The 15675-nt window shown below is 46.0% G+C and overlaps 1 protein-coding gene across 1 annotated transcript in view; it reads left to right on the top strand.

Moving 5' to 3' along the window:
- The window catches only part of CCDC30 (coiled-coil domain containing 30), a 119641-nt gene that overhangs the window by 82405 nt on the left and 21561 nt on the right, over positions 1-15675 (top strand). The window contains 5 exon segments of the mRNA XM_034753674.1: positions 704-841; positions 3304-3470; positions 4132-4381; positions 11301-11477; positions 12627-12886. Coding sequence (XP_034609565.1) covers positions 704-841; positions 3304-3470; positions 4132-4381; positions 11301-11477; positions 12627-12886 — 992 coding nt within the window.

Genomic DNA, 15675 nt, shown 5'->3' with positions numbered 1-15675 from the left:
ATGATAAGAGCCTTCCAGCAGTTGTGGGGAGCTACAGACCCTCCCTCTGCCCAGGGCTGGGAACCCACGGAGCAGGAACATGGGCTGGGGACTACTCTTGGGCCCCCCCACCACAGGCAGGTGGAGGGTCTGCCACTTCCCACAGCTGCTCGTACTCCCTGTCTGGGCTATGCTTCTGGCCTGTCCGGGGTATGGGGCTTCAGGGGGAAGAGGAGAGGTGGGGGGGGGGGGGGCATGGTAAAAAGTGGACACTCGACCAGAGAAGTAGATCGCATCATGGAACAGGCCACCCAAATACCCAGGAGAACCTGCTTCAATACGAAAAAACCCAACCCTCTGACCGCAGAACCCTAGCATCTTATTCACTGTCAGAGCATGAGGGTTTAGCTTTGGATGGAATGAAAAGTGTAACCTATATCTGGGGTAATGATTTCAGACTGTTCATTTAAATCTTTGTCAGAGCACAGGATGGGCACCTGATGGTTGGGGCAATATCTTTTTTCCTGTAAATCAAAGGAAAACTAAGTAAATGAGGTGTTGTTAACCAGCAACATGCAAAGCCCTATTCACAATCTTTGGAACTTTCTTTTTCTTTAAATACAAGAGACTATTAAATATCTAAATGGAGAAATGACTCTCGTTTAATCTGTGCCTAGAATTAGTGATATGCTTCTTTCACCAACTCCTTTTTCTTTTTAACCAGGAATTACATAATTCAAAGTTGGAGCTCGTGAGTCTTTATAATGAGCTCCAGAATCTCCGAGGTGCGGCAGAAGAAAGAGATTTCCTTAATGTAACCCATGAGAAACTACAGCACGAAAATACTTCATTGGAAACAAAGGTGAGGATTTCGTGAGATCAGGAGTCTTTCAGTGTTCCATTGACTGACACTGACCAAATCTGACAATTTGCACTTCTCAAAAAGGGACAGGACATTACATGGATAACAAGAATATTCAAGGAGTCTGGTGGCACCTTAAAGACTAACAGATTTATTTGGGCATAAGCTTTCGTGGGTAAAAACCTCACTTCTTCAGAAGAAGAAATCTGTTAGTCTTTAAGGTGCCACCAGACTCCTTGTTGTTTTTGTAGATACAGACTAACACGGCTACCCCCTGATACTTGACAAGAATATTCAGTTATTGTAGTTAATGCCAACAAATTTGGGAAGAGATATTAAATTTCATGCTTCAGGATTTAAGCCAACCTCTAACTACTGGGAATTAGCAGGTGTTTTACACCTTCCTCTGAAGCATCTGAGTCTGGCCCCTGTGAAAGACAGGAGCCTGGGTTAGATGGACAATGGGTCTGATCCAGTCCGGCAGTTCCTGTGTTCTTAAGCACCTTTATGTTCTGTGAGGCCTTCACCTCCAACTCCTTCCCCACTATTAGCTTTGCATCTTCTTTCATGGTCTCAAGTGCTGGCTCTGTTATTGCCCAGTGTCATTTCATTAGTTCGCAGTGAAACTGTAAAGCTTCTATCTCCGTGAGAGACCTTCCTAGTGAACTACATTTCAATTTTACCATCATTTGTTGATTTTCCCTGGGGGAAATTGAAACAAAATATTTTGCTGCAGGTCCAGTTGACCCAAATTTGAAACATTTCAATTTGTCAAACTGAATCAGAATGTTTTGTTTCGGGTCAGTTCAGCACTAATCTGTGTCCATCTGTGCCTCTGCAGTGCCTCATGGGAGTTGTAGTTTGCATGCCTCAATCCCCTATTCTCCTCTGTGGACAGGGTTCCCTGGCTGGACTACATCTCCTATGATGCACCATTGTAATAAGACTCCTGTGGTGCACCAACGTGTCGAGAGCCTGGATTTGTTAATGCTCTGGGAATGCTGGGATGTCCATCTGTGTTCTCTGTGCATTTGGGATGACTGGTAGTTAGGAAAGAGGTGGCAATCATGCTCAGGGGATTGGCCGGGAGACAGATATTATTCTGTGGTATGTTGCAGTCTGTTAGATAGTGTGTGGATCAGCAGATATTTTATTACTTTACTTTGTATTTTAAAGTTTGTAATATACCTAGAGCTGTAAATGAGCAATAAGGGTACAAACCCAAATGTGATTTTATGGCAGAGCTTCCCTTGATATAAGTGTAAACTGCTCACTGATTTTCCCTGCACGGTATTGCAAAATATTGAAGAAATATCGGGCACTAGGCTAATTTAGACTTTATATTGCAGATTTACAAGTTTTCTTTAGCTGGAGTCACTAGACCAGGGATCTCAAATGCAAATCACCACAGGGGCCACATGAGGACTAGTACTTTGGCCCGAGGGCCGCATCACTAAAACCTTTTCATACAACGATACAAAAGTATAGTCAAAAATTTAAAAAATGAAGAGTAATATAGTATGCTATTAAAAGTCAATGTATTAACTTTTAAAAAACTATCATGCAAAGAGGGGTTTTAATAAAATATAAACACCTGTAACTATTCCTTATGTGGTCAGTAACACTGATGATGATCTACACCAGGGGTCTCAAACACGTGGCCTGTGGACCATTTCCCGCCGACTCTCTCCTGCACTGCGTAACCCTTTCCCTGAGCCAGTCACAGCCCAAAGTCGAGAGGGAAACTGAGGCTCGCCTAGGAATTATAAAAATGTTACAGAAAATTTCCACTTCATCACAGACACTGTCCAGTGTCCCAATGGAGAGACCCCTGGGCAATGGGGGGGGACCTCTGGGTGTCCAACACCCCTAACAGAGAGACCCCTGGGCGATGGGGTACGACCCCTGGGTGCCCAGCACCCCTAACACAGAGACCCCTGGGCAATGGGGGGGACCCCTGGGTGCCCAGCACCCCTAACAGAGAGACCCCTGGGCAATGGGGTATGGTGCTCGGTGCCCCTAACTAACAGTCTCAAACACGTGGCCCAGCCCCTACCCCACCCCTTCCCCGCCCCCATTCCAACCCCTTCCCCAAAGTCCCCGCCCCAATTCTGCCCCCTCCCTGCCCCTATACCAACCTCTTCCCCAAATCCCCGCCCCTGCCACGCCTCTTCCCCGCTCCTCCCACCTCCCTCCTGGAAAGTCCTAAACTCCGCCAAACAGCTGTTTGGCAGCGGGAAGCACTGGGAGGTAGGCGGAGGAGCGGGGATGCGGCGCGCTGGGGAGGGGGGAGGAGGGGAGCTTGACTGCCGGTGGAGTCAGCGCCTATGGCGGGCCGCAGGAAATAGCTCTGCGGGCCGCGTGTTTGAGACCCCTGCACTAGATTTTCTTATACCCCATGAAAGATTTCCATGAGACCATAGAAAATCAGTCTTATGACATTTACAATTCTGACTTTGCAGGTCTCGGAGCTCTCACAGGAATGTGAACAGTTAAACCAGCTTGTAGTGAAACAGAAAATAGATGAAAACTTTACAACCAGTGAAACGACATATGAAGAGCTTCTGACTAAAGCAAGAATATTGGAAGAACAGATCCAAATCCTGGGAGGGGAGAGAGAGCAATTATGGTAAATCGTAACAGCGCGCTCTGGGTTTTCTGCATTTTATCGTCAGTGACTAACCTAGAAACGTTCCGTTTTTGAAAATCTTAGCGCTTGTTCTTGTAAAGTGCATGAATGAGAGATGGGCAGATGCCTTTTTTTCTCCTACGCCAGCTCAAATATTCAACTGTCTTGCACTGCAGGCTTTTGCTGAGCCCGAGTCGTTTCTGTCACACTAGTGTAAATCTGGAGTAACTGCTTGATTTCAGTGTCGTTACTCCAGATTCACACCTGGGTAAACGAGAGATTACTCTGGCCCTTTTGGAACACTTTTATTTTGGTTCCCTTCTCAGCTTATGCAAGCTTGCTTTGAAATTGGGTGTAATTCACACCTTTTTGTAGGAAGTACAAGTTCTGCGTGTGGACCCTCTGAAACAGAAATAAGAGTCTCCATACACAGACTTGCACCAACATAACTAAAGGAGTGAATTGTGTCAGATTTAGTTTTTCCAGTGCGAGTCTCTGGGTGAAAGTCACCCTATGTAGAACTATTAGCAGAAGGCCTGTGAGCCACTTAAGAGCTTCAGTTGTGCCTAGGCGTATTGCTGATCCTTCACAATGGTGAATTTCGCCCATCGTGAGTAATTTGACTGAAGTTTGTTTGTTTTTTTACTATTTTTACCTCAAGTACCAAGCTATTAGAGAGCAACAAGAAAACCAAGGAGTTAGAAAAGGAAGTGAAGGGGAGCAACGAAGAAAAACAACTGTTACTGGAAGAAAATGCCCAGCTAAGACAAGACATCCTGGCTACAAGGGAACAATTTCACAGCAAGATAGAAGAGGCTGTAAGCATTAAATCTGAGACGAGCCAAGAGAACCAGCCACTCAACCCGCAGAGCTCTGAATGTAACACAGCATTAAACATGAGCATTAAACAGGTATGAGAGCCTCTTACAGTTAGTGCCACTCCTCCATTTCGAGTGGCTTAACCAGTGTTGGGGCATAAGCTGGATAAAAAGTGGACTTGAACGGTGAAATAGTTTTTATCAGCCAACAAGTCACTGCAACATCATTGCATGCTGTGGAGAAGTGATTAATTTACCTGGGTAAAAGATATATATAAAAAAACAAGTGATTAACCAATTTCACTTTCCCATCTTCCTATATGAAGCTTCATAGATTAATACATTTAAAGCCAGAAGGAACCATTATGATCATCTGGTCTGGCCTCCCACTTACCCCAGGACATAGACAATAATTTCTACATTAAGCCATAACTCTTGTTTGAGCTAGAGCATATCGTTTAGAAAGAAAACCAGTCATGTGTTAAACACTTCAAGTGATGGAGAATCTACTTCATCCCTAGGTAAATTGTTCCAGTGGTTAGTAACCCTGACTGTTAAAAGTTTGTGCCTTTTCTCTTGTCTAAATTTGTCTAGCTTCAGCTTTCAAACATTGGATCTTGTTATACATTTTTCTGGTAGATTAAAGAGCCATCTGCTATCAGAAATCTTTTCCTCATATAGGTGTTTGCAGGTAGTGATCAAGTCATCGCTTAACCTTCTCTTGGATAAATTCACTAGAACAAGCTTCTTTAGTTTCTCACTATTAAGACAGGTTTTTCAGATCTCAAATTATTCCTGTAGCTCTTCTCTGAACCCTTTCCAAATTTACAAAAGCCTTATTGAGGTGGGGACACAGAATGGGACACAGTATCCAGTAATAGTCTCTGTGACAGGTTGGACCCCTCTGCCCCCGCATCTGGGATGCCACCTGATCTGGGGTTTCACTGAGCCCGCCTGCTCCACTAGCCTGGGCTCCCTCTCCCTGCTTTGCTGAATCAGGCTCTCCAGCCTCTGGCAGCACACCCAGCCGTAGAATCACAGAGTCTGCAGGCAGCTCTCTGTGAGAAGACTCAGCTAGGAAATTGCCCAGCACTCACGTGCACACCCCCTCTGGGGAGTAAACCCAAAACAAGATTGTCTTGCGCTGTATAGAAAAGTCTGCACAGCGCGAGCTCATAAAAATTCACCCTCTGTCTCATTGTGGAGAGAGATATGCCCAGCTTCTTGCCCCTCTCCCCAGATATGAATTGCACAAACTGGGTTATGTTGTAAACAAGAAATAAGTTTATTAGCTACAAAAGGTAAATGTTAAGTGATTATAAGGGACAGCAAACAGAACAAAGCAGATTACTAAGCAAATAAAACAAAACACACATACCAAGCTTAAGATCTTAAAGAGACTGGTTTCCAGAAGTAATTTCTTGCTCTAAATGTTGATTTTGGGCAGGTTGCAGAAATTCTTGAAGGTTAGCTACCCTGCTTGCAGCTTAAATCTTCAGGTATCTTATTCACAGACCAGATCCCTTTTCATAGAATCATAGAATCATAGAATATCAGAGTTGGAAGGGACCTCAAGAGGTCATCTAGTCCAACCCCCTGCTCAAAGCAGGACCAATTCCCAGCTAAATCATCCCAGCCAGGGCTTTGTCAAGCCGGGCCTTAAAAACCTCCAAGGAAGGAGATTCCACCACCTCCCTAGGTAACGCATTCCAGTGTTTCACCACCCTCCTAGTGAAATAGTTTTTCCTGATATCCAACCTGGACCTCCCCCACTGCAACTTGAGACCATTGCTCCTTGTTCTGTCATCTGCCACCACTGAGAACAGCCGAGCTCCATCCTCTTTGGAACCCCCCTTCAGGTAGTTGAAGGCTGCTATCAAATCCCCCCTCATTCTTCTCTTCTGGAGACTAAACAATCCCAGTTCTCTCAGCCTCTCCTCATAAGTCATGTGCTCCAGACCCCTAATCATTTTTGTTGCCCTCCGCTGGACTCTTTCCAATTTTTCCACATCCTTCTTGTAGTGTGGGGCCCAAAACTGGACACAGTATTCCAGATGAGGCCTCACCAATGTCGAATAAAGGGGAACGATCACGTTCCTCGATCTGCTGGCAATGCCCCTACTTATACAGCCCAAAATGCCGTTAGCCTTCTTGGCAACAAGAGCACACTGTTGACTCATATCCAGCTTCTCGTCCACTGTGACCCCTAGATCCTTTTCAGCAGAACTGCTACCTAGCCATTTGGTCCCTAGTCTGTAGCAGTGCATGGGATTCTTCTGTCCTAAGTGCAGGACTCTGCACTTGTCCTTGTTGAACCTCATCAGGTTTTTTTCGGCCCAATCCTCTAATTTGTCTAGGTCCCTCTGTATCCGATCCCTACCCTCTAGTGTATCTACCACGCCTCCTAGTTTAGTGTCATCTGCAAACTTGCTGAGAGTGCAGTCCACACCATCCTCCAGATCATTAATAAAGATATTAAACAAAACCGGCCCCAGGACCGACCCTTGGGGCACTCCGCTTGAAACCGGCTGCCAACTAGACATGGAGCCATTGATCACTACCCGTTGAGCCCGACGATCTAGCCAGCTTTCTATCCACCTTACAGTCCATTCATCCAGCCCATACTTCTTTAACTTGGTGGCAAGAATACTGTGGGAGACAGTATCAAAAGCTTTGCTAAAGTCAAGAAATAACACATCCACTGCTTTCCCCTCATCCACAGAGCCAGTTATCTCATCATAGAAGGCAATTAGGTTAGTCAGGCACGACTTCCCCTTCGTGAATCCATGCTGACTGTTCCTGATCACTTTCCTCTCCTCTAAATGTTTCATAATTGATTCCTTGAGGACCTGCTCCATGATTTTTCCAGGGACTGAGGTGAGGCTGACTGGCCTGTAGTTCCCCGGATCCTCCTTCTTCCCTTTTTTAAAGATGGGCACTACATTAGCCTTTTTCCAGTCATCTGGGACCTCCCCCGATCGCCATGAGTTTTCAAAAATAATGGCTAATGGCTCTGCAGTCTCACCCGCCAACTCCTTTAGCACCCTCGGATGCAGCGCATCCGGCCCCATGGACTTGTGCACGTCCAGTTTTTCTAAATAGTCCCGAACCACTTCTTTCTCCACAGAGGGTTGGTCACCTTCTCCCCATGCTGTACTGCCCAGTGCAGCAATCTGGGAGCTGACCTTGTGCGTGAAGACAGAGGCAAAAAAATCATTGAGTACATTAGCTTTTTCCACATCCTCGGTCGCTAGGTTGCCTCCCTCATTCAGTAAGGGGCCCACACTTTCCTTGATTTTCTTCTTGTTGCTAACATACCTGAAGAAACCCTTCTTGTTACTCTTAACATCTCTTGCTAACTGCAACTCCAAGTGTGATTTGGCCTTCCTGATTTCACTCCTGCACGCGTGAGCAATAATTTTATACTCCTCCCTGGTCATTTGTCCAATCTTCCACTTCTTATAAGCCTCTTTTTTGCGTTTAAGATCAGCAAGGATTTCACTGTTTAGCCAAGCTGGTCGCCTGCCATATTTACTATTCTTTCTACACATCGGGATGGTTTGTTCCTGCAACCTCAATAAGGATTCTTTAAAATACAGCCAGCTCTCCTGGACCCCTTTGCCCTTCATGTTATTCTCCCAGGGGACCCTGCCCATCTGTTCCCTGAGGGAGTCAAAGTCTGCTTTTCTGAAGTCCAGGGTCCGTATTCTGCTGCTCTCCTTTCTTCCTTGTGTGTGAACTCGACCATCTCATGGTCACTGCCTCCCAGGTTCCCATCCACTTTTGCTTCCCCTACTAGTTCTTCCCTGTTTGTGAGCAGCAGGTCAAGAAAAGCTTTGCCCCTAGTTGGTTCCTCCAGCACTTGCACCAGGAAATTGTCCCCTACACTTTCCAAAAATTTCCTGGATTGCCTGTGCACCGCTGTATTGCTCTCCCAGCAGATATCAGGGTGATTAAAGTCTCCCATGAGAACCAGGGCCTGCGATCTAGCAACTTCTGCTAGTTGCCAGAAGAAAGCCTCATCCACCTCATCCCCCTGGTCTGGTGGTCTATAGCAGACTCCCACCACAACATCACCCTTGTTGCTCACACTTCTCAACTTTATCCAGAGACTCTCAGGTTTTTCTGCAGTATCATACCGGAGCTCTGAGCAGTCATACTCCTCTCTTACATACAACGCAACTCCCCCACCTTTTCTGCCCTGCCTGTCCTTCCTGAACAGTTTATATCCATCCATGACAGTACTCCAGTCATGTGAGTTATCCCACCAAGTCTCTGTTATTCCAATTACATCATAGTTCCCTGACTGTGCCAGGACTTCCAGTTCTCCCTGCTTGTTTCCCAGGCTTCTTGCATTTGTGTATAGGCACTTAAGATAACTCAATGATCGTCCCTCTTTCTCAGCATGAGACAGGAGTCCTCCCCTCTTGCGCTCTCCTGCTTGTGCTTCCTCCCAGGATCCCATTTCCCCACTTACCTCAGGGCTTTGGTCTCCTTCCCCCGGTGAACCTAGTTTAAAGCCCTCCTCACTAGGTTAGCCAGCCTGCTGGCGAAGATGCTCTTCCCTCTCTTCGTTAGGTGGAGCCCATCTCTGCCTAGCACTCCTTCTTCTTGGAACACCATCCCATGGTCGAAGAATCCAAAGCCTTCTCTCCGACACCACCTGCGTAGCCATTCGTTGACTTCCACGATTCGACGGTCTCTACCCCGGCCTTTTCCTTGCACAGGGAGGATGGACAAGAACACCACTTGCGCCTCAAACTCCTTTATCCTTCTTCCCAGAGCCACGTAGTCTGCAGTGATCCGCTCAAGGTCATTCTTGGCAGTATCATTGGTGCCCACGTGGAGAAGCAGGAAGGGGTAGCGATCCGAGGGCTTGATGAGTCTCGGCAGTCTCTCTGTCACATCGTGTATCCTAGCTCCTGGCAAGCAGCAGACCTCTCGGTTTTCCCGGTCAGGGCGGCAGATAGATGACTCAGTCCCCCTGAGGAGGGAGTCCCCGACCACCACCCACCCTCCTCCTCCTCTTGGGAGTGGTGGTCGTGGAACCCCCATCCCTAGGACAGTGCATCTTTTGCCTTCCAATCGGTGGAGTCTCCTTCTGCTCCCTTCCCTCAGATGGGTCATCTAGTCCACTCTCCGCATTAGCACCTGTAGAGAGAACATGGAAACGATTGCTCACCTGTATCTCCATTGCTGGTTCATGGACGCTCCTCTTTCTTCTTCTGGAGGTCACATGCTGCCAAACCTCTTCACAATCCTTCTGTCCCTGCTGCGCCTGCTCTGAATCTTCAGAACATTGTGGCCGTAGAAGCATCTCCTGACGTCTGTCCAGGAAATCTTCATTTTCCCTTATGCAACGCAGAGTCGATACTTGTTTCTCCAGCCCTCGAACCTTCTCTTCTAATATGGAGACCAGCTTGCACTTTGTACAGACAAAGTCGCTTCTGTCCTGTGGAAGAAAGACAAACATGGCACAACCTGTGCAGGTTACAACAGCTGATCGCTCACCTTCCATATCTCCGTCCTCTTAAGAGCTTCCTCAACTGTTGCAGGAACTACTCAGAGAAACCTGCAGATGAAAGCCTCGGTGCGCTCTCCCCACGCGAACTCCCAGGCAAACTCCCGCTGTTAGCCTCTGCTGTTCGCCGCTCAGCTGGTTCGCTGCTGACTGCCCTTATATACCAGTCAGGCCCACTCATATTCCTATATGTAATATTCCTAACTTTAGATACGGAAATGATACAGGCATACAAATTGGATATTCACATTCAGTAAATTATAACCTTTCCAACAATACCTTACCAGACCCATCTTGCATAAAATATATCTATTATGTCATATCCATATCATAAGCATATTTCCATAAAGAATATGGGGTGTAACGTCACAGTCTCACTAATGCAGTGCACAGAAGTAATACCCTTCTCCTACTTGCTAGTCCCTGCTTTTGCATCTGAGGATTGTGTTCACCCTTTTAGCTGCAGCATCACAGAGGGAACTCATGTTCAGTTGGTTTTTGCTATGTCCCCAAAGTCATTTTCAGAGTCATGGCTTTACAGGGTACAGTCTTATAAGTGTGACCTACATTCTTTGTTCTTTAATGTATGACCTGCATTAGTCTGTATTCAAATGCATGTTGTTCAAATGAGTCCACCTTACCAAGCAGTCCAGGTCTGTCAGTATAACTGATCTGTTGACTGGCATTAATTAAGCTACCATCTTTTAATTCTTTTCTGATTGCATCTCATATCAGTCTTTCCATGATTTTGACAAGGATTGCTAACTGGCCTTTAGTTACCCAGGTCATCCTATTTAACCTTTTCAAATATTGGCACAATGTTAGCTTTTTTTTGGTCTCTGGAACTCCCCCCATGTGCCAAGATTTGTTAAAAAATCAACATTAATGGATCAGAATGCTCCTTGCTGAATTCCCTTAATATCCAGTACCGCAGATTTAAAAATATTTAATAGTTGTTGTTGAACATCCTCCCTTGTTACTGATGGAATAGCAAGTATTTCATTATCACTATAAGATGTGAATACATCCTCCTCCTTTCTGAATACAGAACAGGAAGTCAGATTATCACAGTTGTCCCTTCTGGCCTTGGAATCTATGAGCAGAAATATTTATTGAACACTTTTTGGCATTTTCTGCATCATGGTTGATAATTTTACCATCCTTGTCTAGTATCGGACCTATACCTTTGCAAGAATTTTGTTTATGCCTGAAATATTTAAAGAATCCCTTCTTATTTTCCTGAATTCGACTGGCCAGAGAATTTTCATTGATACCTTTTGCTTCCCTTATCAATTCTCTGCATTTCCTAACTGTTGATTAGTACTCATTGCTAGCAGCTTCCCTGTTTTTACATTTGCTATGTATTAGTTTTTAAAATTTTTCTTGCTGCCTTCACCTCCCCTTTTAATCAAGACTTTTTTTCAACCAAGAATCTTTCTTTCATGCTAATTTTCACCCTCCTCACACGCCTCTGTTTCCTTATTAATGCAGTATTTGTCTGGAGAGAGACTCCTGCAGCAGCATCAGGAGGAAATGCAACAATTGCGACAGGATTTCCACAGAGTTCAGAATTTGTGCAGCTCGGCTGAGAAAGAGCTGAGATATGAAAGGGAGAAAAACTTGGACTTAAAGAAGCATAATATCTTGCTGCAGCAAGAAAACACCAAGGTACGTGCACGGTGTGTGCCACAGCATGAAAAGAGCCACCAGGGTACATACACCATGTGTGCTATAGCACCCATGAGCCCAGGGGCGTTTCCACCAGTTTGGGGACATGTGGGAGTTTCATTCCCAGCTCTTTCAGAGACAAAAGGTGAGATGCAAGTTTTGCTCAGTTTCTCATGACTCAGATTCTCATGAATGCAAAGGCCCTTTACACTACATTGGCAGAAACTTAAAATGGTAGTAAATTATTAGGGCCTCTTTTCCATTGCCAGAGTGGCACCAAGTTGTCTTAACATAAAGGAGACAGAATTTAGCCCAAAGTCTGTAGCATCCCAATTAGCATCCAGCCTGTATCATCTGAGGAAGTCCCAAATGAGGAGGACTGGTGGGTGCTCAGTAATTACTTCGGAGCTGGAGCGTGATAAAGGAGTTGGTGGCCTGCACCAGATCCAGCTCTGTAATAGATGTAGCTTTACCTCTTCCATGTGCTATTCAAACGCTCACTGATTCATCCTCGCAACTCCCCTGGGAGGAAGTTACGTAGCTATTCTCTCCACTTGTCAGAGGGGGAACCTGAGGCAGAGAGGTTAAGTCTCAGGCCACAGGGGGAGTAAAGGTCAGCCCTGGAACTAGAAGTTGGGATTTCTTCTTTGAGAATTGCCATCTTAGATCCACATTCATGGGATCCCAGCGCAGGAGTCCTGGAAACATGTGAAAATCAGTGACTGTCCCAATAGAGCTGTAGAGCTGAATCTTGTGAGCAATGGGAAAATCTCGCCCTAGACTTACACGTTCGCATTCCTCCACCTGGATGTCGGCTCTAACGACTGTTGCATTAATTGAAATATCTTCCCGAGTCCAGTATTTCTTCATTGATTTTTCAAGGACATTTTTTAAAGCATACAAAACCCCAACTCTCCTGATGATCCTGGGAGCAGCTGGCATTGGCGCTGACTCAGCACAAAACATTCTGCGTTTGTTTATCTTTCGCTATACAGATCTGTCACATCTTACACGCATTTGACATGTGCGATTTCAGCTTTACGCGGTAACCCTGCCTCACTTTCCCTCCCCCCCCCATCAGTCCGTTTTGCTTGAAGCACATGGAAGTCAGTGCTCAATTCTGTACTTTTCTTTCCTTGTCAAACTCAGGTCAAAGCTGAACTGAGACAAGTCCAGTTGAAGTTAACCGACTCAACCAAAATGTGCTCCTCTCTCACAGTGCAATGGGAGCACAGTCAGCAGAAGGTCAAAGAACTTGAACTAGAGCTGCTGAAGCACGCCCAGAGTAGTAAACTGCAGAGCAGTCTGCAGGAGAAACTTGCACTGGAGAAATCTAGGGCTACTGATGCAGAGAAAAAGGTAAATATACAACCTACATTGCATTAGTATCAAATCTGCATTCATCAGTTGTAGTCTGCAGAAGTTCAGACTAAAAAGCATGCACTGGGAGCTAATGTCTTAGTACTCAGATACACAGTTTGCTAGTTTTTGGTCACTTGTGAGGTTTTCGGAAGAATCTGAAGTTCATTTCAATCATTACGAGAAACACAATGAATATGTTACTATGCAGATCTGAACATCATCTTTGAAATCTTATTTCTGAAATTCAGAATATTTCCCCGTTGTTTCCTTGTACTCCTGCGTCTGCCGTTCTGTCTGTACCCACTTGGTAACTCTTGTCCGCTTCTTAGATTGTGGGCCCTTTGGGGCAGGGACTGTCGTCTTGTTCAGTGTTTGTACAGCGCCTAGCACACTGGGTGTGCTGGTCCATGACTGGGGTTCCTAGGTGCTCCAGCAATATTAATAATAACAATTAATAAAGTGATCTCTGAGTTGGATTAACAATACGGGGTCTAATCCAAAGCCCATTGAAATCAGTAGAAAGGCTCCTCTTGGCTTTAGTTAGCGTTGGATCAGATCCATACAGAGATGGGGATAAACTCACGCAGAGGCAAGCAAATCTTTCCTACCTCCCCCCTTTGATTTGAATACTATTCTATAAACATTCCATCCAAAAAACTATGCAGACATTGCAAACTAAGGCCCAATCCTGCAGTTCATGTCATCCAGGTCCAGCCATGTGTCCACCTAGAATCCTATAGAAGTAAGTGGGACTGTATGTGGTGCTGAGCTCTGTCCACATGGGTCTGTTTGCAGGATCTAGTCTGTAAGCACCCAGTAGCGGCAAATAATAATAAAGTTAGGTTGCACAGATAGCCTTAACTCTGCCCCGAAGTGCATATGCATTATGGTACCAAGCCTGATTCCTCACTGTGTAGTTACATCAATGTTATTCTTTACACCAATGTAAATGAGAGGAAAATCAGGGTTACCCTCAAAAATGCAGTCTAGTATCTCCCACCTATTCACTGGAGCAGTCAGATAATCCGGTGTTCTTTCTGCTTTGGGTTGCTGGAAGAGTGCAAAGCATATTTATGAATCTCACCCGGTATTTTGTTTCCAACCTGGGGATCCCTGCCTCATTCACTGCTTCCATTCACTGGTTTTTTCACTATGCAACTAAATTAGGCATGCACTGTGCAGCTTCACTTTGCTGTAAGCCATACAAACTTAGTTAGAAAATCTCTTTCCAGATGTACTGCACAGGCTCTGGGTGAGATTTTCATAGGCTCATGATGACTCAGTCACATAAAAATCAGTTATCACTCACAGTCGCTTCTCCTTAGTGAGGGTGAGGAGCTGCCAAATTGCAGCTGGAGCAAGTTTTGAAAAAAAATCAGATTGTTTTTTTATAATGGAGAAAGTGGATTTTTTTTTACTTTCCATATACACAAAAATAAACTGGTTTTGCTGAAAATTCTCCTCCTCCCTCACTTTCCAAAAATAAAAATAACCCCCTCCAATATTTTGGAAGAGACCCCCACCTGGAAAATCTCAGCCTGAAAAATTAAAAATTCGGAAAGCTTTGAATATCTGAAAATAGGGGTTTAAAAAGGAAATGCTGCAGACCCTTGTCTCTGGTCATTGCTAGCTCTTCTGCATGGCTGCCTTTTAGAGCTAGCATTCCTGGCAGGGACACTGGTCTGTCTCTGGTACGGTTTAGTCTCCATTGCACAGCACCATCTACCCTATGGCATGAGAGAGACACACTCAGATGTCACGGGAGCCCTGTTGTAATCTTTGGACGTCCTGCTTTACTAATTTTCTGTGATGGGCCCTAGCTGTGTGGCCCTGGCTTTCCTCCTCACCTTCGTGAGATCTATTATTTTCTCCTCTTGTGGGTGTGTTTCTCTCTCTTTACGTCTCATTCATTTCCTTCCACTTTCTCCATTTCTTCTCTCTTTACTGTGAGCTCTTCCTTTTTCCATGTTTTCAATCTCACCCCACTCTCTGTTCTCTTCTCCTCTCATTCCCAAGCCCCTCTAGCCCTATCACTGCTCATTTCTAATCTCTCTCTCCTCCCACCCTAGCTCAGCCCCCCATCCAGTCCCCTAGTCATCCAGCCTACTGCCCACCGATAGTGACTGTGTGAGCCACCCTCATCACAGTAACATAGAATGGTGTGGGGAGCAGGGCCCAGAGACCCAAGGAAGTGGAGTACTTTGCATTTGTCCTTATTGAATTTCATCCTATTTACTTCAGACCATTTCTCCAGTTTGTCCAGATCATTTTGAATGATAATCCTACCCTCCAAAGCACTTGCAAAGTGTACTCTCTGTGCCATTATCTAAATCATTGATGAAGATATTGAACAGAACTGGATCCAGAACCGATCCCTGCGGCAGTGCCGTAACAAGGGCGAGGCGAGTGAGGCACTTGCCTCGGGCGCACAAAGGGGAGGGGTGCAATCACCTCCTCTCCGCCTACTCCCCTGAACACTACGCCCCTGCTTCTCCGAGCCCCCCGCTTCCCGCGAATCAGCTGTTCACGCGGGAAGCCTGGGAGCACGGAGAAACAACCAGTGGCGCGCTCAGGCCCAGGGAGGCAGAGGTGAGCTGGGGCGGGGAGCGCAGGGCTGGGTGTAACTTTTTTGCCGCCGCCCCAAGCAAAAAAAAAAAAAACGCGAAGGAGGGAGGCACTGCTGCGGTGCGGCCGGAGGAGCGAGGCGCGACAGGGGGGCGGTGCGGCTGGAGGAGCGGGGTGGGGGGCATGGCACGGCCGGAGGAGCGAGGTGCGAGGGGGGGACACGGCCGGAGGAGCAGGGGGGGCACAGCACAGATGGAGGAGCGAGGCGTGG

Source organism: Trachemys scripta, chromosome 19, assembly GCF_013100865.1.
Source record: "Trachemys scripta elegans isolate TJP31775 chromosome 19, CAS_Tse_1.0, whole genome shotgun sequence".
NCBI lineage: Eukaryota > Metazoa > Chordata > Testudines > Emydidae > Trachemys > Trachemys scripta.
This window is presented reverse-complemented; position numbering and strand designations above follow the sequence as displayed.